Source organism: Argiope bruennichi, chromosome 1 (genome assembly GCF_947563725.1).
Source record: "Argiope bruennichi chromosome 1, qqArgBrue1.1, whole genome shotgun sequence".
Lineage (NCBI taxonomy): Eukaryota > Metazoa > Arthropoda > Arachnida > Araneae > Araneidae > Argiope > Argiope bruennichi.
Genome location: NC_079151.1, coordinates 27,552,993 through 27,573,882, shown reverse-complemented (window position 1 = coordinate 27,573,882; position 20,890 = coordinate 27,552,993). Strand labels below are relative to the sequence as shown.

General features: G+C 25.0%; 1 protein-coding gene across 1 annotated transcript; it reads left to right on the top strand.

The window, feature by feature from the left end:
• The first annotated feature begins 161 nt into the window (after positions 1 to 161).
• On the top strand, positions 162 to 19,543 carry LOC129964274 (uncharacterized). The gene is made up of 17 exons (XM_056079030.1): positions 162 to 572; positions 2,639 to 2,826; positions 7,146 to 7,216; positions 7,906 to 8,072; positions 8,314 to 8,402; positions 8,491 to 8,600; positions 9,664 to 9,766; positions 10,453 to 10,539; positions 11,029 to 11,119; positions 14,264 to 14,315; positions 15,299 to 15,408; positions 17,072 to 17,241; positions 17,331 to 17,431; positions 17,530 to 17,671; positions 18,638 to 18,721; positions 18,817 to 18,926; positions 19,357 to 19,543. The coding sequence occupies exons 1-17, from the start codon at positions 248 to 250 to the stop codon at positions 19,397 to 19,399; spliced, it is 2,043 nt and encodes a 680-aa protein (XP_055935005.1). The 5' UTR covers positions 162 to 247; the 3' UTR covers positions 19,400 to 19,543.
• Positions 19,544 to 20,890: the final 1,347 nt, after the last annotated feature.

Here is a 20,890-nt window from a genome sequence, read left to right as displayed (position 1 = left end):
AAAAAAAATCTCCAAATGAGTTTTACTACTATAAAATATCGAATATCTAATCGAAATACCTAACTCATGGTTATTGAAATGAAAGCTGGGAATTTTCTTGATAAAATATATAAAAGTTGGAACTTATTGCTTTTGTAATGGCATTACTTTCTTAAAAGATATGGCAACAAAATCATTTATTTTGTTTATTGTCATTTCTTTTCGCTTCTGTCAAATTTGATAGTGATAAGCTACATTTTGTAATATCATGGAGAATTTAGAAGATATCTACAATTTACTCTTTAGCGCTAGAAAATTAGAGAGAGATCAAGGAATGAATCACTTAAAAGAATACATGAATAAAGCTTCAATTGAAACCATTCATTCGGTTGAAAAAATATTGCTGGATAAATTAAACTCATCTGAAGGTGGATGGGAATCAAAACACGGTGCACTTTTAGGTGCCAAGTCTGTAATAATGCAATTAAAAGGGAATAATTTGGATGAAAATACTTTATCATTTCTTCAAAGCGTTTACGAACGTAGTTTGGGATTTTTGACTGACAACGAAGTGAGAATACGATTGGCGGCAGGTATGCTTATAATTATACTATTTTTATTTCAGTTACAAATCGTGACATATTATAAGTAATCATGAATATTCCAATAATCAATAAATTTCTATTCGTTATTGTATTACTTTTGCCCTCAAAGTAATATATGAGAATTAGTCTTCACTTTTAAGAAGGGGCTTAAATAGTAATGAAAATTTCATTAATGTTTTCAATGTCAATATTTAAATTTAGCAATGAAAGAGTGTTTTTTTTTTTTTTTTACATTTTTCAAATATACATTTCTATTAAATAATTTAATGTAACAATAAGAATTACATAGATTAAATATATTAAATAAGTGTTGCCTTAATAAAGATTTTAAAAAAGGAAATCATTATATATTTAACCATATTATTTGAAAACTATTAAAGCATGCTTTGAAAATTTTGATCGCCGCTTAAATTAACAAATCGTAACTCATATTGTTCTATTAGAAACAGCCACATGAATAATATGAAAAGAACAAAGTAAACTTTAAAATAAGATAGAGTTGAGAAAAATGCATTTTCATTTGTATGAAAAATTTATTGGATTTATGCATGATTTCATTTGGAATATATTGTGTTTGTCATAATTTTGAAAGATATGGGATATTAATTAAATTTCACGTATTCTTGATTAAATTTCACGTATTTAAAACTACTTGTAAAAAAAAAAAAACTCTAAAATTCAGGGTGTCATTAAGAAAGAAAATGTCTGCTTTATTATTGATTTGCACATTTGTATATTTTAAAATTCTTATATTTTATTTACTCCTATATATATAATATTGAGAAGCTGACAAGAGAGTATAAGGATGCTTTTGTAATGACTAAACTATAAAAAAAATTTTAGTTGTAATAATTTTTTAATTGCCTGTTATTATTGACTCGTGAATTTTATGTTGATTCGACATAAATTTTGAATACATTTCCAGAAAAAAAAATATAAAGTAATTATTATTTGTATGCTGTCAGTTCTCCAGACTATAAACCTTTATAAGTTCATGTCTACAGTGATCTAAAATATCTTTAAAAAATCAATTTAATAGAAACTATGAAAGTATATGTAAATTAAATTTTAGTTAATCATGCTCAATTTTATCAAGAAGTAAGGAAGAATGATTAATTTTTTCAATTTTCCATAGTAGCTATAGGCATCTAAATAATGAGAAAAAATAATCCAAAGACAATCTAAATTATAAGAAAGAGTAATCCAATCCATGAAAGCAAACTACAATTTTCAAACAAATAATGCTATTTAATAAATTGAATGAGCAACAAATCACACACATTACATTTAAAGTTTATTTAAAAGAGAGTGAACAAACAATAAAAAGATGTTTTTGCAATACAGAATTCTACATTAAAGCATACCATCTATCAAGTATGATAAAAGAATTCTCACTTCTATTTTTAATGAAAACATATAGCTTCATAGTCTATACTTTTATCGAATCTAGGAAATTCAGGTCATTGTAACAGATTGCATAGTTCTATCTATAGACTTATTTGGTCCCTGTATTGACACTGTAATTTCCACAGAGATGCTAGTAAACTGATTCAGATATTTGAGAAAAGGATACTATGTTTCACATCATTGCAATTCAGTTTAGGTTGACAACCTCTATATAATAATCATGTTTGATTATTTCAGCCAGAGTTAAACAAACAGAATAGAATCTTCTTTTTGGATCGAACTGATTCTGCCAGTTGTATCAGAATAAGATGACGATTTCATTGCAAAAAAATGTTATATGCATTTAAATAATACATAGCGGGCAACAACAAAAAAGCAGAATACCTCTTTACTTGTTATATTTTATCACATTAACTCAAAATTGGTATCAATGGAAATGCTTTAAAAGGACTGGTTTGTTTAGATAAACAAATTAACATAATTTATTAAATTAATTCTATCTTAATCCACTTAATTATGGTGTTCTAAATAATAACCGTTACTTCTGTTCTTAATTTTTTTTTAAATTTTATATTTGTATACATTTTTCTGTAATAATGTATTGATGGATTACTTAATTTTTGTGAGTATTTATTTTGATTTTCTAGGAGAAGTTTTGGGAAGTTTGTGTTATTTAAAAGGGCCTGAAGTGTATAATCAATGTAAAGATTATCTTCTGCAGTTAATCAAAGATAACATGGAACGTGATGTTATGGATACAAGTGATTCCAGTGAGGTTTTTAGTTCGGATGCAGAGGGTGATACAAATCAACCTCCAAAAGGACAAAGAGTTCGAGTGAGTAGGCATATAGTTAAATTATTTTAGAATATTAATTTCAAACTTCAAACCAATAATTCAAATTTCAATTTTGTAACATAATTTTTTTAGGAATGTGAAACATGTTTTTTTCACCCTTAATATTAGCTATCATTTTCCTAATATAACTAATATATAATGTGTTTATTTTAATATATATATATATATGATAAATATTTTTTTCTCTTGGGTATTCAGTATTTAATTAAGGCATTTCATTATTCTGCATTTAATGAATTTAATTTTTCATTTTGATGATTTGAAAGACTTCAACTATTGCTACCTGCATTTTGAGTCACTTAATAAGAAATAAATTAGATTCAATATTGCACTCCATGAAAATGTTAATCTTTCTATTTTCACTTTACTTTTGCTGCTAGAGGCATATTATTCTATCCTTTTGATAGGAATGAGTGGTTTTTGAAAAGTAAAATTACCCATTTTTATATCAAAAACTCTTGATTGGAAAATAAAATAAAGGGTACAATTCAATTTTAACTACTACCAAAAAAACACCAAGAAAAAATTTCACCAAATTATAAAAATATACTAAAGTGCATTATTATTTATTATAAAATATTTTGAAAGTGTGAATCATATGTTATGTAGTTTGATTATTAAAGTCACCAAATTGGCAAAATATTTTCTTGACACTTTTTGGTCACTGTTAAAACTGATAAATACCAAATAAAGTTTATTTTGAAATAGTATAAAATATTATTTGTGAATCGATTAAACAATGGTACAAAAATTTTTTTAATATATTTATAAAATTTAAATGTCTGACAGAATTTTTTTTTAATTTTAAAATGTTCTTCTGGTTTTAAATTCATTTTAATTATTTAAATGAAAAAATATTTATTACCTTAAAATAAATTGAAAATTCCAAAAAAATTATTACTTATATTATTACATAAATATTTGAGTAATATATTTAATGTATTAAATATAATATCATGTGATTCTCTTTAATGAAAATTTAGCAATGAATTAATCATAATATCTGTATTCTTGTTTAAGGATATATCTTGCAATATTAACTAATATTGGGCGAAAAATCATTAAACAAAAAAGAACACAAAGCTCTACTTTAATCGATTAAAGTAACAACAGTAAAAAATCAAGAGAGAACTAATCCAGTTCTCTAAATCAAAAGCATTTCCCCCACCCCCCTGTTCAACATCTTCACTGATTGATAATAATAAAACTGAGAATTTTCTACTCTCAGTTTATGGCATTTAACTTTTTTATATATCTGGTGGTAGCAATTTTTTTATGTATGTAGTGGTTTTTAAAATCATTATTAATTAATTTGATTTGATCATATCTGAAGTTTGTTTATTGTTTTGAATCAAGAAATTTTATTTTTGTTGAATATACTCATCTTTTTTTCTCAAATTTTGTTTCCTATTAAAATATTATTTATGTAGATGATTTCTGGTTTTATTCAGATCTGGGTTAACATATACTGTTAGTTGTCCGTGGTTCTGCGAAATATACAAGCATGTTTTTTGCAGCACCTTTGTGTTCTCTTTTCAAAGTTAAAAAATTATCTAGCAGGAAACATTTTTCAATTTTTGAACCTATTTTGATAAAAGAATTACGCAACAAGTGGATTAAAGAAAAAATATTTTTTTAAAGAAATTGCCAAAAATCAGGAAATATTGCATGAATATTTAAATTGGTATCATTGAAATTATAATTTTTTTAGATTTTGAAATAATATAAAAATTAATATTGTACAGTAATATATGGAGAAATTCTTTTTAAAAAAGTCCAACATTTGCTTAATTTTTAACTAAAGATTCCAACTAAATTTTTTTTATTTGCTTTAAAGTGCACATTTCCACCTCTCAAGCTATATATGTATTAAATTTGGTGATTGTAGGCAAACAATCTGGCTTGTAGAATGTCAACACACTCTACAAGTCAGATTATCTTTATTATTATAGTTCAGCAACGGATAGTAAAACCCTCCGCGTTTTTGCGCATGCGTTAGGATTAGTTTAATTCATCAAAATAAGATGAAAGGACGAGATGTTTACATTTACTAGTATGTAATAGGGAAAATCCAAGGTCAAAGGGAATACCGGAAATGTGCTCATCGTTCCACGTCTCGCCCCTTAATGAGATGGAGTCGTCAAAATATGGTCGTCTGAGAATCCGTGGACGAACTATAGTAAAGGTTATGACTAGGGATTGCAATGCCGGACCAAAATTTCAATACCAGTATTCGGTATTTTTCAGATCTTAATACCGGTATTAAAAATTTTAGAAAAAATAAAGAAAACACAGGTGTTTCTTTGTTTTATTTGCCAGTTTCATTAGAGAGTGTAAATGTTACAAAAAATAATTTGTAACTTATAAAATATAACAGTATATAAAGAGTCGTAAAAAAGTAAAGGAACATCTTATTTATTTAAATCATAAAAAAGTGTAAATATCACTATTCAGCCTGTGGTACTATTAAATTTTTTTGAAATTTGATAATAAAAAACATAATGCATCAATTGTACTATCATTAAGCCTGAAAAGTAATTTTGTGCAAAAATTACCAGCTGTCAAAAACGCTCTTTCGGCATCTACGCTAGTTGGTGGTACTGTTAGGAATGAGCGATATACTTTTTCCAAGTATTTACCTATATATCCCTCATCTTCAACTAAATCGATTTCTCATTGGGTGGTTTTTGATATAGCTGAATTTTGTATTGTACTTTGGTTCTTTGAATTTTTTTTATCTATCGCTAATTATAATTTTTGTTCAAGAGACAATTCATTTTCACTATCAACATTGATTTCATCATAATCTTCGATAAGTGAACCGTATTCTTCTGAATGTGTATAGGTTTATGGGTAAAAACATTTAAGAAAATTTTCTATAAACTTAATCAGATTTGAATTGGTTATTTTCTTTTCTTCTTTTTCATTTTCATTTTTAAAATCATTATAATTAAGTAAATACCATAAGACATTTTCTATTTCGGTATGCCTTTCAACTGTGTGATTTTTCAATGTAATATATAATTCTTCAGATAGTGATGTGTGCTGTTCTTTCAGTGACTGCAACATGAAATTTATTGTTGCATTAGCTGCTAATAAATTAGAATTTCTCTGACATAATGCCTCAACAGTCAGTTTTATTGGAAGTAGAGCTGATGCAGTTCTGGATATTGAGTCGAATTCACTATCTGAAAAATTCATTTACGAGTTGAAGTCGATTATTGCTTTTTGAATGGATTTCTCAGTTTCAAAAATCGTTCCATCATTAGGAGTAAACTGTTTCAACGTGTTTTAGAATTTAATATTAACATATATTCTGTTTTATTTTCAGTTAGTATATACTTTAGTAATATGTCATTTTTTAAAGGGGAACGTTTAAATATCTTAACAATTTTTTTGAACTTTATAAACTATAGGAAGCAATTCGTGATTGGTTAATATTTCATCCTCATTAGAAATATCTTCTTCAGCAATGAGATTGTCATTATTTTCATTGCCAATATCACTCACTCTCACTCTTACTCTCTTCAAAGTTGGAATCCGAAGTTTTTATATCCACAGTATTTGGATTCTTCTGTTCTTTATTTTATGATATCTATTACTCCTAATTGAATTCCATCAGCATAACACAATTGCTGATTTGCACCAATCAACTTTCTAACTTTGTTCATAACTGTTGCTCCATCAGTCGTTATGGATACAATATTTTCTTTCAGGGATAATCCATGTTTCGCTAATTTAGATTTAAGCAATTAATTAAGCCATTAATTTCGTCCATTAGGGAGATATAAAAACAAAAACGTATACTATTTTGCTATGTTGGCGATTCCTGAACATTTAGTGGAGACAATTTTAAAAATTTCTAGTAAATACCGAAAAACCGGTATTTAAACTTGTGAATACCGGTATTACAAAATCGTACAAATAGCTCAAAATACCGGTATTGCAATCCCTAGTTATGACAGACTAATAGTACTTTTCACATTTTGAAAATGTGACTCAGTCATCCCTAAGGATACATATACACACACACACATATGCAAAATGGGAAATATTGTAGTGACATCCATATCCTATCATTGTTATTTTCCAGAGACATCTTGTTTAATATTAGAACTATTTATCGCCACAATGTTATTGTATCTACAGCTTAAGATATTAAAACAAAATTAATATTTAACTTGAAAAATAAGATGCACTAAAATGGCATTTTAAACCTTTTGTGATTGGTATCAATAATGATTCAGTTTGTGGATTTTAAATAGTGTTTGAAAATATCCAATTTTTGATCATTTTAGCGACTCAGCTCTGATGCTTCACAAATCTTTCATGATACTGCAGGATGGAAATGCCTTGAAACAAGCATGAAGTAAGCATGAATATAAATTTATAAGTGCAAATTCATAAAATAACCTGATGTGTACTTAAGAAAAATTTGAAGTACTTGAGGCATTATAGAACATTAAAGATTTTTTTTTTTTCTAAAATTCAGTTAATTTTTGAATGAATTAAAATTTTAAAAACTTTTGATATTTTACTGTACTTTTTACTAGCAATATAAAAAATAATTGCTTAAGAATGATTGTACCCCATCTTAAAGCTCAGAAAATTAAATTTTTGTGTTTTGAGAGCTTTTAAAAAATTTTTTTAAGTAATATGTTTCCTGCATTCTTAAAATAATATATAAAAGCTTTGCTTGTTTAGATTACTTCCGGAAGTTACAGTTACTTCTTTTTTAATATTGTGATAGTTAAATTTTGTAATTTAAATTTATGTGTAGGAAATTAAATTTTATTCTTTGCTTTAATTCTTGATATTTTTTTGTCCTTAAAAATATATTTTCTTCATTTTTTTAACATACCCTTAATTAATTTGTATGGTTTTGTGCTCTTGTAAATTGCCAGAGTGATTATTATTTCAGTATTTGATTATCGGTTATCTGTCTTCAATTTAATTGATATAATAAACATTTTCATTTACATTATTAATAATTTATGTGAAAATTGACCTTTGATGTGATTTAATTTGATACTATGCTTTTTATTTTAATCTTTCAAGATGTTTGCAGTTTATGGTTGATGGATGTGGTGAACATTTTAAGCCAATGATTACCAATGAATTTCTAGACTTACTGTTCAAGACACTGTCGCATACAAATCGATTTGTTAGAGAGACTGGTTACTATGTGCTAGCATCTTTGGTCAGTTGCGGAACATCTTGCAAAGGTTAGGCCATTTTGCTTTATTTCTTTAATTTCTTAACTAAGATTAATATTTTTAAGATTTTCTTTTTCTTGCAGATGAGTATCTGAAATTTTATTTTTTATATTTGTTCTTAAATTAATATTTGTTAATTTAAAAGTGTCTCCTTATTACCATTACTATAAAAATTAATTATTAATTCTAATCAAATGTAAAGTTCTATTTAACTATCATACTTATTATTGGGTATACTTATTTGTTTCAGACAATGCATATAATGCTTTTGCTGCTGAAAACTTTGGGCATCAAATAAGTGTACAGTTGGGTATTGGACTAAGTGATAATTGGAGCCAAGTATATTATTTTTAAAATGTTTTAAAACTTTTTTATTTGGTAACTTGTAAAAATATCTTAAGTTCCTGAAATTTAAACATGGTTTTAGGTGAGGTTAGCATCATCTGAATGTGCACGAAAATTTCTTCTATCTTTTGAAAGTGAAGAAGAACGAGAAGCATTTTTTCCTACTTTACTGCCTAAAATGTGCTTAAACAGGTGAATTTTGCATTTTAATTTTTTTTAATCTTTATTTCTAACAGTTTTAATGTCTTTTTAAAATATTAATGTAAATTATAAATTTATTTTGATAGTTTTGATTATGACATTATTTTATGTAAATTTTACTTTGCAGAAGGGATTTTTCTATACTTGAAGAGATTTTTCATCTATTTTAAAATTTTGCTAATACATTTTAGTAATTGATAGAAAAAAATGCATATGTATGCTGATATTTCTTTGATTTGATTTGATTGTTACTATATGTATTTATGAATTTAGGCATCTAAATGTCTGTATATTAAATAATGATTGGATGAATTTAAAAAAGAAACGTCTTGCTTAAGCTCTCAAAGCTGAATTTCAATTGTTTATTTAATCATTCTTAGAGACAATTCATAATAATCTTTTTATTAAATTAGTTTTCTTTTCAATGGCATACTTAAACTTCATATATTTGTATGGCAAAATCCCTTATCAGTGATGAAAAAACAAGAGAAATATTAATTGAAGAGATTTGAAACATGTGCTTTTATCAAAATTTCAGGTTTTATTATTTATTTATTTATTTTATGGTTACAGTACTTTCTGTTTTGTATATTTTGTACAAAAGAAATTAAAAAGGAGCAATTGACATTTAGAAATTTGAAATGGCTATTATCAGAAGAAGCCAATTTTGCTAAGCTTGAACTCTCATAAAATAAAACTTAATAGCATACTTTGAAATATTTTTTAAAAGAAGAATTGATTAAATTAGATGGTAAATATTTTCATTTATTTATTTTTAAAGGAGAAGGATAAAAACACAGGAATTGGGAAGAACCAAAAATATTATTTGTTTGATTATTTTTTTATGCGTAAACAAGGAAATTTATTATATATGCATTTGTAGTTTCATTAATATTTATTTGTTTGATTGAAAGAAATAGTGTTCTTAAGCAAAAATAATTACAAATTGTCTTCTTATATTTCCAAGTTTTGTAATTATGAGAGTAGTGTTTTAATTTTTTATTAAAATCCATGAGATTTTAATTTTTTTTAAATTTATGTTAATGTATTTTAGATATTATATTGCTGATGGTGTAAGAATATATTCTCAAGAAAGCTGGCGTAGAATAGTGAAAGAAAATGGAAGAATGTTTGTGAAAAAATATATTGACAATTTTGTAAGTATATTAATTTAAAGCTCTGTATAATATGTGATTTTTTAAAGGAATAATCAAATACAATGTTAAAAAAATAACTATAAATAAAGCTGCTGCATTAAGGAAAAAAAATATAAATTATTGTTATATAAGCTTTTATTAATATATCATATTTTATATTCTTTGGAAGTTTCTGAATTTCCTATTAGTTTAGATGTGAAGTAAAAACATTAATAAGGCATTTCAGTTAATAATCATTAAAAAAATATATCTAGTTAGTATTTTCTATTTTTTTCAGTGTGTTATTATGTGCTATAATTATTTTTTTTTTCTTATGAGCTAAAATTATTTAAATATGCATGTCATATAGTTTTGGCTTTTAAAAAAAACTATTAAAACATATTTTATTATTGATTTTAAATAAACATGTTGATAATCAATTGGTTTATAAAGCATTTTGATGCAATTATTACAGAAAAAAAGAATAAAATTATTTATGAATGTTCATTATTAAGTATATATATTTCAGCTTCTTCTGATTTAGTAATGATTTAATTAAATGGTTGTTCAAAATATAAAATATCAAAATTGTTATAACTGTTTGAATTGTAGGATCAGAATTTTCACAAAATGATTATTCTCTGCATTATTTTATCAGTACTGATAAAACTATCTCAGTGTCTGCAATTTCATTTTTTTTTTTTAAGGTGCAACATTATATATCCCAAACTAAAGCTGATAACCATGCAGTCCGAGAAGCTGCTTGTGCTTGTATTGCTGAGTTGGCTTCAAAAGTAATTTATTTGCATTATTCCAACATAATAAATAACAAAAATTGTATTTCTGATATTGTAAATTTGCAGAAATAATAATATCTTTTTTTTAATTAAAATCTGTGGATGAATATACTACCTATGTATTATTTTATTTATTTTTTATAAACATAAAGTTAGTTGCTACTTTGAAATAATGTTATTTCAAAACTAGGAAATATAATTGTTATTAACTCCTGCTAAATAAAAATTTAGTTTCAGTTATTTATGTTCTGATATAATTTTTTATGCGAGAGCTATAATTTTAGTCTAGAAATTTATATATTGAATGTTGTTTTTTATATTTTGCAGAAATATATAATTCATATATAATATTATTTCCCTAGCAATAATTTTAACTGTAAAGATATGTTCTGAAGCATTTATAAATCTTTGAAATACATTCTTTCCCATTATCTTTGTGCATATGTTACTTTAATTTTAATAGCACTATTTTATTTCATCTTCTAGATTGATCATGAAGCTACAAAACCATATGTACCACAGTTGCTGCAAACACTTCTTGATTGTTTTTGTGATGATAGCTGGCCTGTTAGGGATGGTATGATGCTTTTTTTTATGATGGTATAATTTAGCAAATTAATTCACATGTAAATTATAAAGCCACCAAATAATCTGATGGAATAATTTCTATGAAATATCAAATTCCTTTTTTCTGTTGCAATTTTTTCTATATCATATTCAGTATAATAATTGATCTACTTCTTTCTTTGATTTGTTTAATAATAATGTCGAATCTTTTATATGTTTCAATTTGTGCTAACTTCCAAATTTCAGAGTAAAACTTTTTTTGTGTGTCTTTTAATTGATAACAAATGTAAGTATAAACATTAGATTTAGTTGAACTAAATCTGATTTTTTATATTATATTAATTTCTATTAGCAATAAACTAGTTTGCCATGAATATGGGTTGTATTTAATTTCATTAAAATCATTTAGATGTATCTTCATGTTTATGAATCCATCAAATAGTCATTCATTGAAGCCACATTATTTTAATTATCTTGCATATGTTTTTTTCATTGTGTACATGAATTTTTCTAATGGATATCATTCTCATGACATCATATCACTGTTGAAAATGTTGATGTGTGGTTCATCTTTTTTTCTAAAATTAGTGATATTGTAACTATCTTGTAAACTATGCATCATTCTGTATACATCACAGATATTGTACAGAATCCCACTTCCTTAGCTTTTAACAGCTGGAAGAAAATCATGTGATTAAATATTTGATGAAGCAATGAAAACAGTTTGCTGCTTCAGAACAACAACGTAATTTGTTGTTACAATTATGTAAAAATATATATATATGTTAAATGCCAAAATTCAGGGAAAATTGTGAGCATCTATTAAATTGGTATTATTACTGGAACTAATTTTTAAATTTCAAATTTTTTAAAATTCATTTTTGAGAAATAATATTTTTTGGAAGTTATCATGAATAAATGCCACGATTCAATTTAATTTTCTATGAATTAAAATTTCCAAAAAAATTTCTCCAAGATACGTATACTCACCCTCCAAATAGTGTGTGTGTATATCTATATATATTAAAATTTAGTTGCTATAGATTAAATGGCTTGGCCTATATAATGCCATTACACATACACATTCATTATTCATAGAGATTATAAAACATTAGATTAGCTAATTAGGAATTACATTGCACATTATTTTTAAATTGTGTATGGTTTACTAATTAACTGTGTTGTGTAGTGATTTTTGTCACAAAAACACTTTCTTATTATCATGTTTTTTTTACTAATTTTTGAAAATCTGAACAAATTCAATTGTTTGTTTTATTTCAATATATTGAATATATTATTTTTATTAAAAAGATGGATCCAGTTATATTATTGCTCTTAGACAGCATTCCTTTTAAAAATTTTTGATAATCAATATTTATAAAGATGAATGACTTTGATGTTCTTTTATACAAATCAACAGTTTTCATCCGATACACATAGCATCTGGCATATATTTTATTAAGCCAAAAGAAAGATCGCTGTCAGCTTTAAAAAGTCAAAAAATTAAACAAGCTTTTGATGTTTTTCAGCTATATCTTTCCAAAATATTATTACACATAAATGTCTTTTCCCTGTTTTAAAATTCAAAAGATTACTTTTTAAAATATATCAATTTCATTTCTGTACTTATTTTTTAAAAATTGTAATAATTTTTTCGATTTAGTGCTCAATCTATAACAATGTTTTTATTGTTATGATGAAAGTCAATTTTTTCCATCAAACATTTAGTCACATGCTTTTGTCATTATTTGCATTTAAGCACAAATTAGGTTTCTTTGGACATTAGTTCCAAAATGGAATTTATACATTCATTGTTATTTTACAGTATATGCACGTTATAAATTGAATGTGAACTAATTTGTTGTAAATTTATTTCATTAAATTCGTAGTATTATCAAATAACAAGGTGAAATTCTAAATATTTGTTTTCCATATTAATAATTTTAACACTCAATAATACCAATATTCCTGGTGAATAAGCTGGTTTTCAAAGGCTGCTGATTAGTGATGTATATATTTTTTTAAATTTCAAAGAGTATGCTGGAACTCTTTTCACAAAAAGAGATTTTTGAATATAAATTTTGAATATTTTTAAATCCATATGTATTTTTTTTACCATTGTGAATATAATATGTTATGTTATTTTACAATTTTGTATTTTTTAGTTTTGAGGAGTTGTAAACTAAAGTTCAAATATTCTGTGCAAGATCAACTAGTTTTAATATAAGTCAAAACTAGTGATATATATATATATATATATATATATATATATATATATATATATATATATATATATATATATATATATATGGTTCAAACTTTATATGCTTATTATTAACATATGAGAAGAAATGCTGTCAGTTTTTCAAAGTGCAAAAACTCATTAAATATTCAATTAATCGGAAAGGAAATTAGGAGCAAATAAGTTTCCATAAAAACTTAGGAGCAAATAATTTTCCATAAAAAATTAGGAGCAAATCATCTTCCCAAAAATATTTGTGTGCCATCTAAAAATTAAAAATTTTACTATTTAAATTATTTACATTTCATTTATGTGCAATTTTCGGTTCAATTTTCATTAATTCTACAAGATTTAACAAATAATTGGGCAAGTGCAGAAGATTTTGAAATAAGGAAATTTATAAATACTCCAGTACTAGGCAATAGTTAAACTTTAAACAACGCTACCTATATTTTTGGTTATTTCTGTCTTTTATTTTTATTTTTTTTTTCGTAGTACCATATATTAATTTCAGAATTCTAATTTATTTTAATTTTAAAAAAATACTACCTTTAAAATATTTTATCATATTTACATGTGTTTTCAATGAAATAATAAAGAAGTGAGATTGTAATTGAAAAGAATATATAAATTTTAGTTGAAGGAGAAAATTAGCTACTTCCAATTTTTGAAAATCATTTGCATCAGTTGATATTTTCACTTTAATTAAAAAGTGTTTTTAGACAATAAAAGGATTTTGTTTATGATATTTTTTGAAAGTAGTTTTTACATTAAAAATTTAGATATAAAAGTATCTTAATTTTGAGCAATGCTCTATGCATCATGTACTTATTTGTATTTCTCTTTCACTCTGTGTATATATATGTATGTATATCTAATGTTGCAGTTTTAAACTTAATCTTTTCCCTTTAGCTGCATGTCTCGCTTGTGGAAATTTTGTTCTCTGTTTTCCAAATGAATCAAAGTAAGCTTCTTTGTCAAATAATGTTATATATTTAAATTCATTCAAATTATTTGATGCTTCTTATTAAATTTTAATTCATTATTTTTTAAATATATTTTTTAAACATAATGTTAAATGTTCAATGCGTTATAATAATTTTAGTGAGCAATTTTTCTTGGGAAAAGTAATAAGAATTACATATATAAATGAAAAATTTATGTTGGTATTAAAAGTTGTAAGTGTCTGAGCAATTTCTTTGTTTCGTGATTTTTTTTAAAAAATTTATTTTTAATAGTATTTAACCAAGTAAAATGTGTCACTTTTTTTATTTTTAACAAAAAAACTTGAAAGGCGTTTTCTCTCTAAACTTAAATTCTAAATTCATCATTTTTTTTTATGATTAAAATTTGTAGATATGCTAAAATGCATATATTTTTGTTTTATTTTATGCAAATAAATGAAATTTGTAATAATTCATATGTTTAAATGTGGCTGGAAAAAACAGCTTTCTGAGAGATTTCTTAAGTTAATTAAATTTGTAGATGTATCAAATTATATTGAAATATTACAAAAAGTGCCATATGAATGTAAAAAAATAATTTTAATGCTTCATTGGATGCTTGTGAGCATTGAATAAAATATATTCATGTATTTTCATTGTGGAATTTTGTGAAATAACTGGAAATCAAATACAATAGAATGATCATTTTGGTACATTATTTTGTTTATATTAATGTATTCAAGGATTGGCACATTCAAATGATACTTAAATTTGGAGAATGATTTTATGGCTCAGTTATTGTTCTTATCATAATTCAGAGTTCCAATATTACTCTGATAAAACTTGTATAGCTCAAAAAATTAAATTTTGTGCTTCACATTGCAAGAATTTAATTTTAAGTATTATATAAAAAATATTAGGATTTACTCTATTTTTTATTATAGTAATTTATTTTTAGCTTAAAATAGAATTGTAGCATTCAAAATTTATTTTTAAATTTCAGAGCTGTACTGGAAAAGTTGTATCCCTTATTTTTCACAAATCTGAAAGATGGAATTCCATCTGTGCGACAGGGTGCAGCTGGTGCTTTGGCAAATGTTGTTAAGGCATATGGTAAGTGCAGAAAGGTTACTGGTGATTGCTTTGCAGTTTTAGTTATCTTTTATGAACCAAATTTAATTTGCTCAGATTGAATATTTAGATTTATTTAGATCAAATCGCTAGTGAATCAAGCCACTTTCGGTCATGAATCTGGTGTTTAGGTTTAATGAAAGAGAGAGAGATGGGAAGGAAATTAAAATGGTTATACTCATTTCCATTTTTTCCCCCTCTTGTACTACCTCAAATTTTTACATCAATTTCTATTATAATGAAGTTGCATGAGTGTATGTTTAAAAAAAAAATCCTCATTTCATTTTTAGCGAATTACGTTTTTCAAATGTTTGAGGTACTTTGGCCTATCCTTTAACTTTAAATTACAGATTTTTTTTAGTACTATAGAAGGAATGACCAAAAATTTAATTAATTTTGTGAATTCTGCCAATTTAGTTAGAAAAGACAACTGGTCAGTCTAAACTATCTGAAATTGTCTAAAAGTGTTTCCCCCCCCCCTCCCCTTCATATATATATATATATATATATATATATATATAATTTGTTACTCTTGGAAAATTATAATTCCCATGCTCAAAATATTTAGCTTTGATTATTTTCCAGTTGAATAAAATTGTATTTATTTATGGTTAGAAAAACTTTATTTTTGGAAAAAAATTTCATTTTACAGAGTTGAAACATATCATATATATATATTTTCAAATTTTTTTGAACTTTACAAACAATTATATGTGTTATTATTATGTTGATATGTATCATTAAATAGATTATGTTTTTCTGTTATATAACTTTTTTTACTATTACTCTTATAATTTTTGAGATACAAACTTTAACTCTGGAATTTATGTCTAAGTAATATTATGAAGTACCTAATTTGAAATGAAAAAAGGCACATAATTGCTTCATTGTATTCATATAACACATTTACTGCAAGTAACGGTTTTATTTCACTAGTTATTCAAATCAAAGTGAACTTGAGCATTCATTTTTTTTTTTTTTTTAAATGTCAGTATTGGTAAGTAATTTTAATCCTTGAAATGACCTTCTGCAAAATCATACAAAATGTGTTTTACAAATTATGGCTGAAATATAGAAAGTCTGCTCTTTTTACATTCAAGCCTTATAATTTTAGATAGTTCAGATGTTGGACAGTAACTGGTTGATAGATTAAAGATTTATAAGTGAAAATAACTAAAATAAAATGTATTAAGTACTGTTATAACAGCCATTTAACATTTCAAGGTTAAATTTGCCAATACTTTAAATTTTGGAAACATGCAAATACTTTCGAAGAAACATTATTACATTAAGCGTTATTATTAACATTAAAACAGATGTTTTTAATTAATATGTAAATATCAAACCATTTTAATCTTATTTGAATTATAGTTTGTTTTTTTTGGTTAGTTAGCCTTTATATGAAGGGATCTTCTTACAGCTTATGCAAAACAAACTGGGTGGGTTTTTTTTCCCTCTCTCTTTTGGTATTAATTATTTTTTAAAAATATTATTAATCCATATTAAAATTATGTTAGTTGCTTTATCTGGTTTTCATTGTTTGTTTCTCCTAAAGCTTATCAAAATGCATATTTTATTTTATTTATATCTTCATATTCTAATATCTAATAATCTTCATATTCTTCATATCTAATATACTAATTAGGTGTAGAAGCTTACCTGACTATCAAACCTCAAATAATTGAAGGATTGAAAGGAGTGAAAGAGCAACCATCCGAGTCAGAAAAATATGGTGCACTGGATAAAGGTCCTGCAACATTTGGCGTTGTTAAAAGACTCAGAGACAATGATATGGACCTTCATACAAACCAACAGGTCAGTAAACATTTCTCCATTTATAATGTTGTATTTTTAATCGATTTGTAAAATACTTTTAATGCATGTAAAGTCTAAAATAATTATAGATGTACTCTTGTGGTTCTCTTGCACCAAAAATGGGTCGTGGTGGTGGATGCAGTGATCATAAATTTCGGAAACCATCTGAACCCTGGGAATTGGCTGATGGGTAATTTTTTTTAATGGATTTTTATATCAGTTTAGACTAATAAAGTAAGTTTTTAATCTATATACTAAAATTATCATGCTCTTTAAAAAATGTTACAGATGTATCCATCTGGTTGCTGAGCTGTCACAGATAAATGAACTCACTTCTCATATTTGTGAAATCATTCCTCTTCTTCATGAAGCTGCCAGTTTTAAACATTACACTCACCATGTTTGCTTACTGGAATCTCTTTGTAAACAGGTTGGTTTTGTGTATTTTCTTTTTAAAAACTTCAATTGATTTTTTTTTAATTTAAAAAATATCTAGGTATAAATAAAACTTTTTTTCTTCAAATTTTCATCTTACTAATTCAATACATGAACTGATGGATGTATTGTTATTAAATCTAATTTATGTAACACTATAAAAATTTAATATTTGAAACAATGTAAATAGTTTAATTATATTTTTCTTATTTGATTATCATTCTGCATCTACTTGATATTCATTCTCTAATAGCACAAAATACTGTGCGACATTTTTGTAATATCTTTATAAAATTGAATGGTATTTGAAATACTGAATAACATCATAAATCTATTACAATATATTGTGCAAAATGGGTTAACCATAATTCTTGAAGCTCTAAATACCTCAGTGCATTTAGTATTGCCTCAAAGAGAATTTAATTTTTACTTTTTAGTGCATATTAAAAAAAGGTTATTCAAAAAAAATTTATAAATATATGTGTATTTTTTAACACATTTTCATTTTTAAATTTTGTGATGAATTTTTTAATGCTGTTTCTCTAAACTGAGTTTTTCATTTTGTGCCTTTATAAATATTGTGATAAATTAATAAAAAGTAAATATTCTTATCCCATGTGAGACTTGGATCTACATCATTCAGATTCTAAAATGCCTATGAAATAATAACCATAAAATATTAATAGGTATTAGTGATTGCATCAAAAGGATATTAATTGAATGAACTGAATACAATAAAGCTATAGCAATCTGAAAAGTGCTTTTTGGCTATTGCATTGTCAGACTTTCACATATCTACAAAATTTCAGAGATATAGCTGATTGGGAAGTAATTGAAAATTCAGTTGCAAGATTTGACTAATATAAAGGTGTGATAAGAGTCAATGGAAGTTTTTGTGAAATTAATCAAAAACACATGTATTTATTTTAAATATGTGTTAACTTTTTTTCCTATCTTCCAGTTACCAAATCTTTGCAAAGGAATTGGGAAAAGGCATTTCAAACAGTTTTTAGAGATGTTTTTAGAGGACATATTTTATAGCTTGGTATGAATTAATCTTTATCTTTAAAAGAATATGCATATAAAATAATTTTATAGATAGAATAATAACACTTTGTTTGTATGTATGTTTATGTTTAGACATGTGAAAATATATTAACCTCCAGTGCAGCTAGTCAGTGCTTGACCTTGCTTTCCAACATGTTAGGTCCAAATATTTTGCGAGCCAGAGTTGAAAACTTAAATCCTGGGTATGTCATTCTGTGATTTGATTATTTTAAATTCAAAACTCATTAAATGTAACAGCAATGTGATAAATAAGTATTATTTGCTCAGTGGTATGTTTTCCGTCTATCATGATAGGAAAAATTAATTTCATTCCTATTGTTTATATTTTTTTCACATTGAAAATTAGTTTCATGAAATTTCCCTTAACATTTCTAAAGTAATTTCGTTGTTGTCTATGATATAGTTTACTTAATATTTCATCTTCCTCATATAAATTGCAGTTTCTTTTATTCTCATACTTTGTATTTCTTTTTTATAAATAAAAAAAATAGAATAAAAAGTTTTTGCATTTTTTATTATTGAAACTTTTTCCAATTTTTATATGTAAATCTCTCCTGTAAATTAAAATATGCCATACTTAATAACTATTTATTTCAATTATTATATTTGCAGATATCTTAAACTCATGGAAACAAATATGATGGTGGATCCTTAAAGGTCATGATACATATTCTGTTGTGTACAAAATGTATGTAGGCAAGCAAGTTTATTTATGATTTTACAGACCATGTGAGCCACTAATTCTTTTGATTATGTAGAAATTTGATTTCAAAATAAAATTTTATATTACTTTTTAAAAGTTTGTTTTCTGCTGATTTTTTTATATTATGTTAGATGTGGAAGATAGATTGAAAAAAAGATGAATCCTGATTTATGCTATATTATAAAATTATAAAAGGGGAGGAGCACACTTATATTATGTGTATAAAATATAACTATAAAATATTTTCTTTTTTTTACTCGAATATCATTATTTAAAAAGAAATTTCAAAACCAAAGTTTAAGTTCATTGTAATCACATAATGCCATTACATTTTTTTTTTCAATTTTAATTTTAAATATCTAAAATACATGTCTCATTATTTCAACAACAAAGTTGCTGCTTAGAATCTGATAGAAATTTCTGATGCTTTAAAAAAATGTTCAAAATTAAAAGGAAATGTTACATTAGGGTTATATGATTTGATTATGCAGTTTTCAGATCTTTCAATGTAATTTCAGGGATATTATAACTTGTAAAATAAATATGAACATAGGAAAATCATTTTCATATTTATTTGTTAGAAATTTGTCCATCTAAAGTGCTTTTACCTTGGACAATGCCTATTCATGTTGGTTGGAATAAGTGTTTCTACCTCATCAGCTATCTGCTACACTGATAAAAGTTATGTTAAGGTGAAATGAAATTAATTTAATAACTACGAATTTAAAATAAAAAGTTTTAGAGAAGAAGAAAAGTAATTAATTTTTAAAAAAGCTAAGAATTTGAATTTCACTTTAAAAAATGATTTTTTACTCTTGAGTCATTTTGAAGAAAATGCAGTGGTAATAAAAATGCATAAATAGGTTTATTTTAGATTTGAAGCTTATACGATTATTTTCGATGGGGCATTGTTTATTTGAAAGAAACCCAAAGCACAGATTTTTCAGGGGAAAATCTCAAAACAAAAAGACATTAAAAAGAAAGAAAGTGAAATGGAGGCGGACTAAACCTCTCTTTGGAAACGAAATTTGAAACTAAAACTAAAGAATTGCCTGAGCAATATTTTAAAATTATTATAGTTGATGTTTTATTAAGTTAGATTTGAAGTGGTTTGTAAATAATTTTAAGATTGCTGATAAATTAAATTTATTACACATATATAAAAGTTCCATTGATGGTAATGTACATGCATTTTTACAATGGAGTTGTATTTCTTTTGAAGATTTAAAAATTGAATAATTATTGTCTTAATATATTAATGAAAATGTATTTTAGGTGTTATTTGCCATCAAAAACATATTTCCTCAAATTTTTTCTAATTTAAGTAGCACTGGTGTTGCCCAATTCGATCGACAAATTCAGAGAGGCGATAGTAGGCATGCAATAAGAGTTTAAAAAAAAATCGCCATACAACGTCCCAAACCACGTTTAGTTGGTGAAAAT

Excerpts from the sequence above, each read along its gene's own strand:
- LOC129964274 (XM_056079030.1), top strand. The coding sequence starts at position 248 with ATGGAGAATTTAGAAGATATCTACAATTTACTCTTTAGCGCTAGAAAA. Across the intron at positions 7,217-7,905 it reads TGCCTTGAAACAAGCATGAA|ATGTTTGCAGTTTATGGTTG; the intron begins GTAAGCATGAAT and ends TAATCTTTCAAG. Across the intron at positions 18,722-18,816 it reads AGGACATATTTTATAGCTTG|ACATGTGAAAATATATTAAC; the intron begins GTATGAATTAAT and ends GTTTATGTTTAG.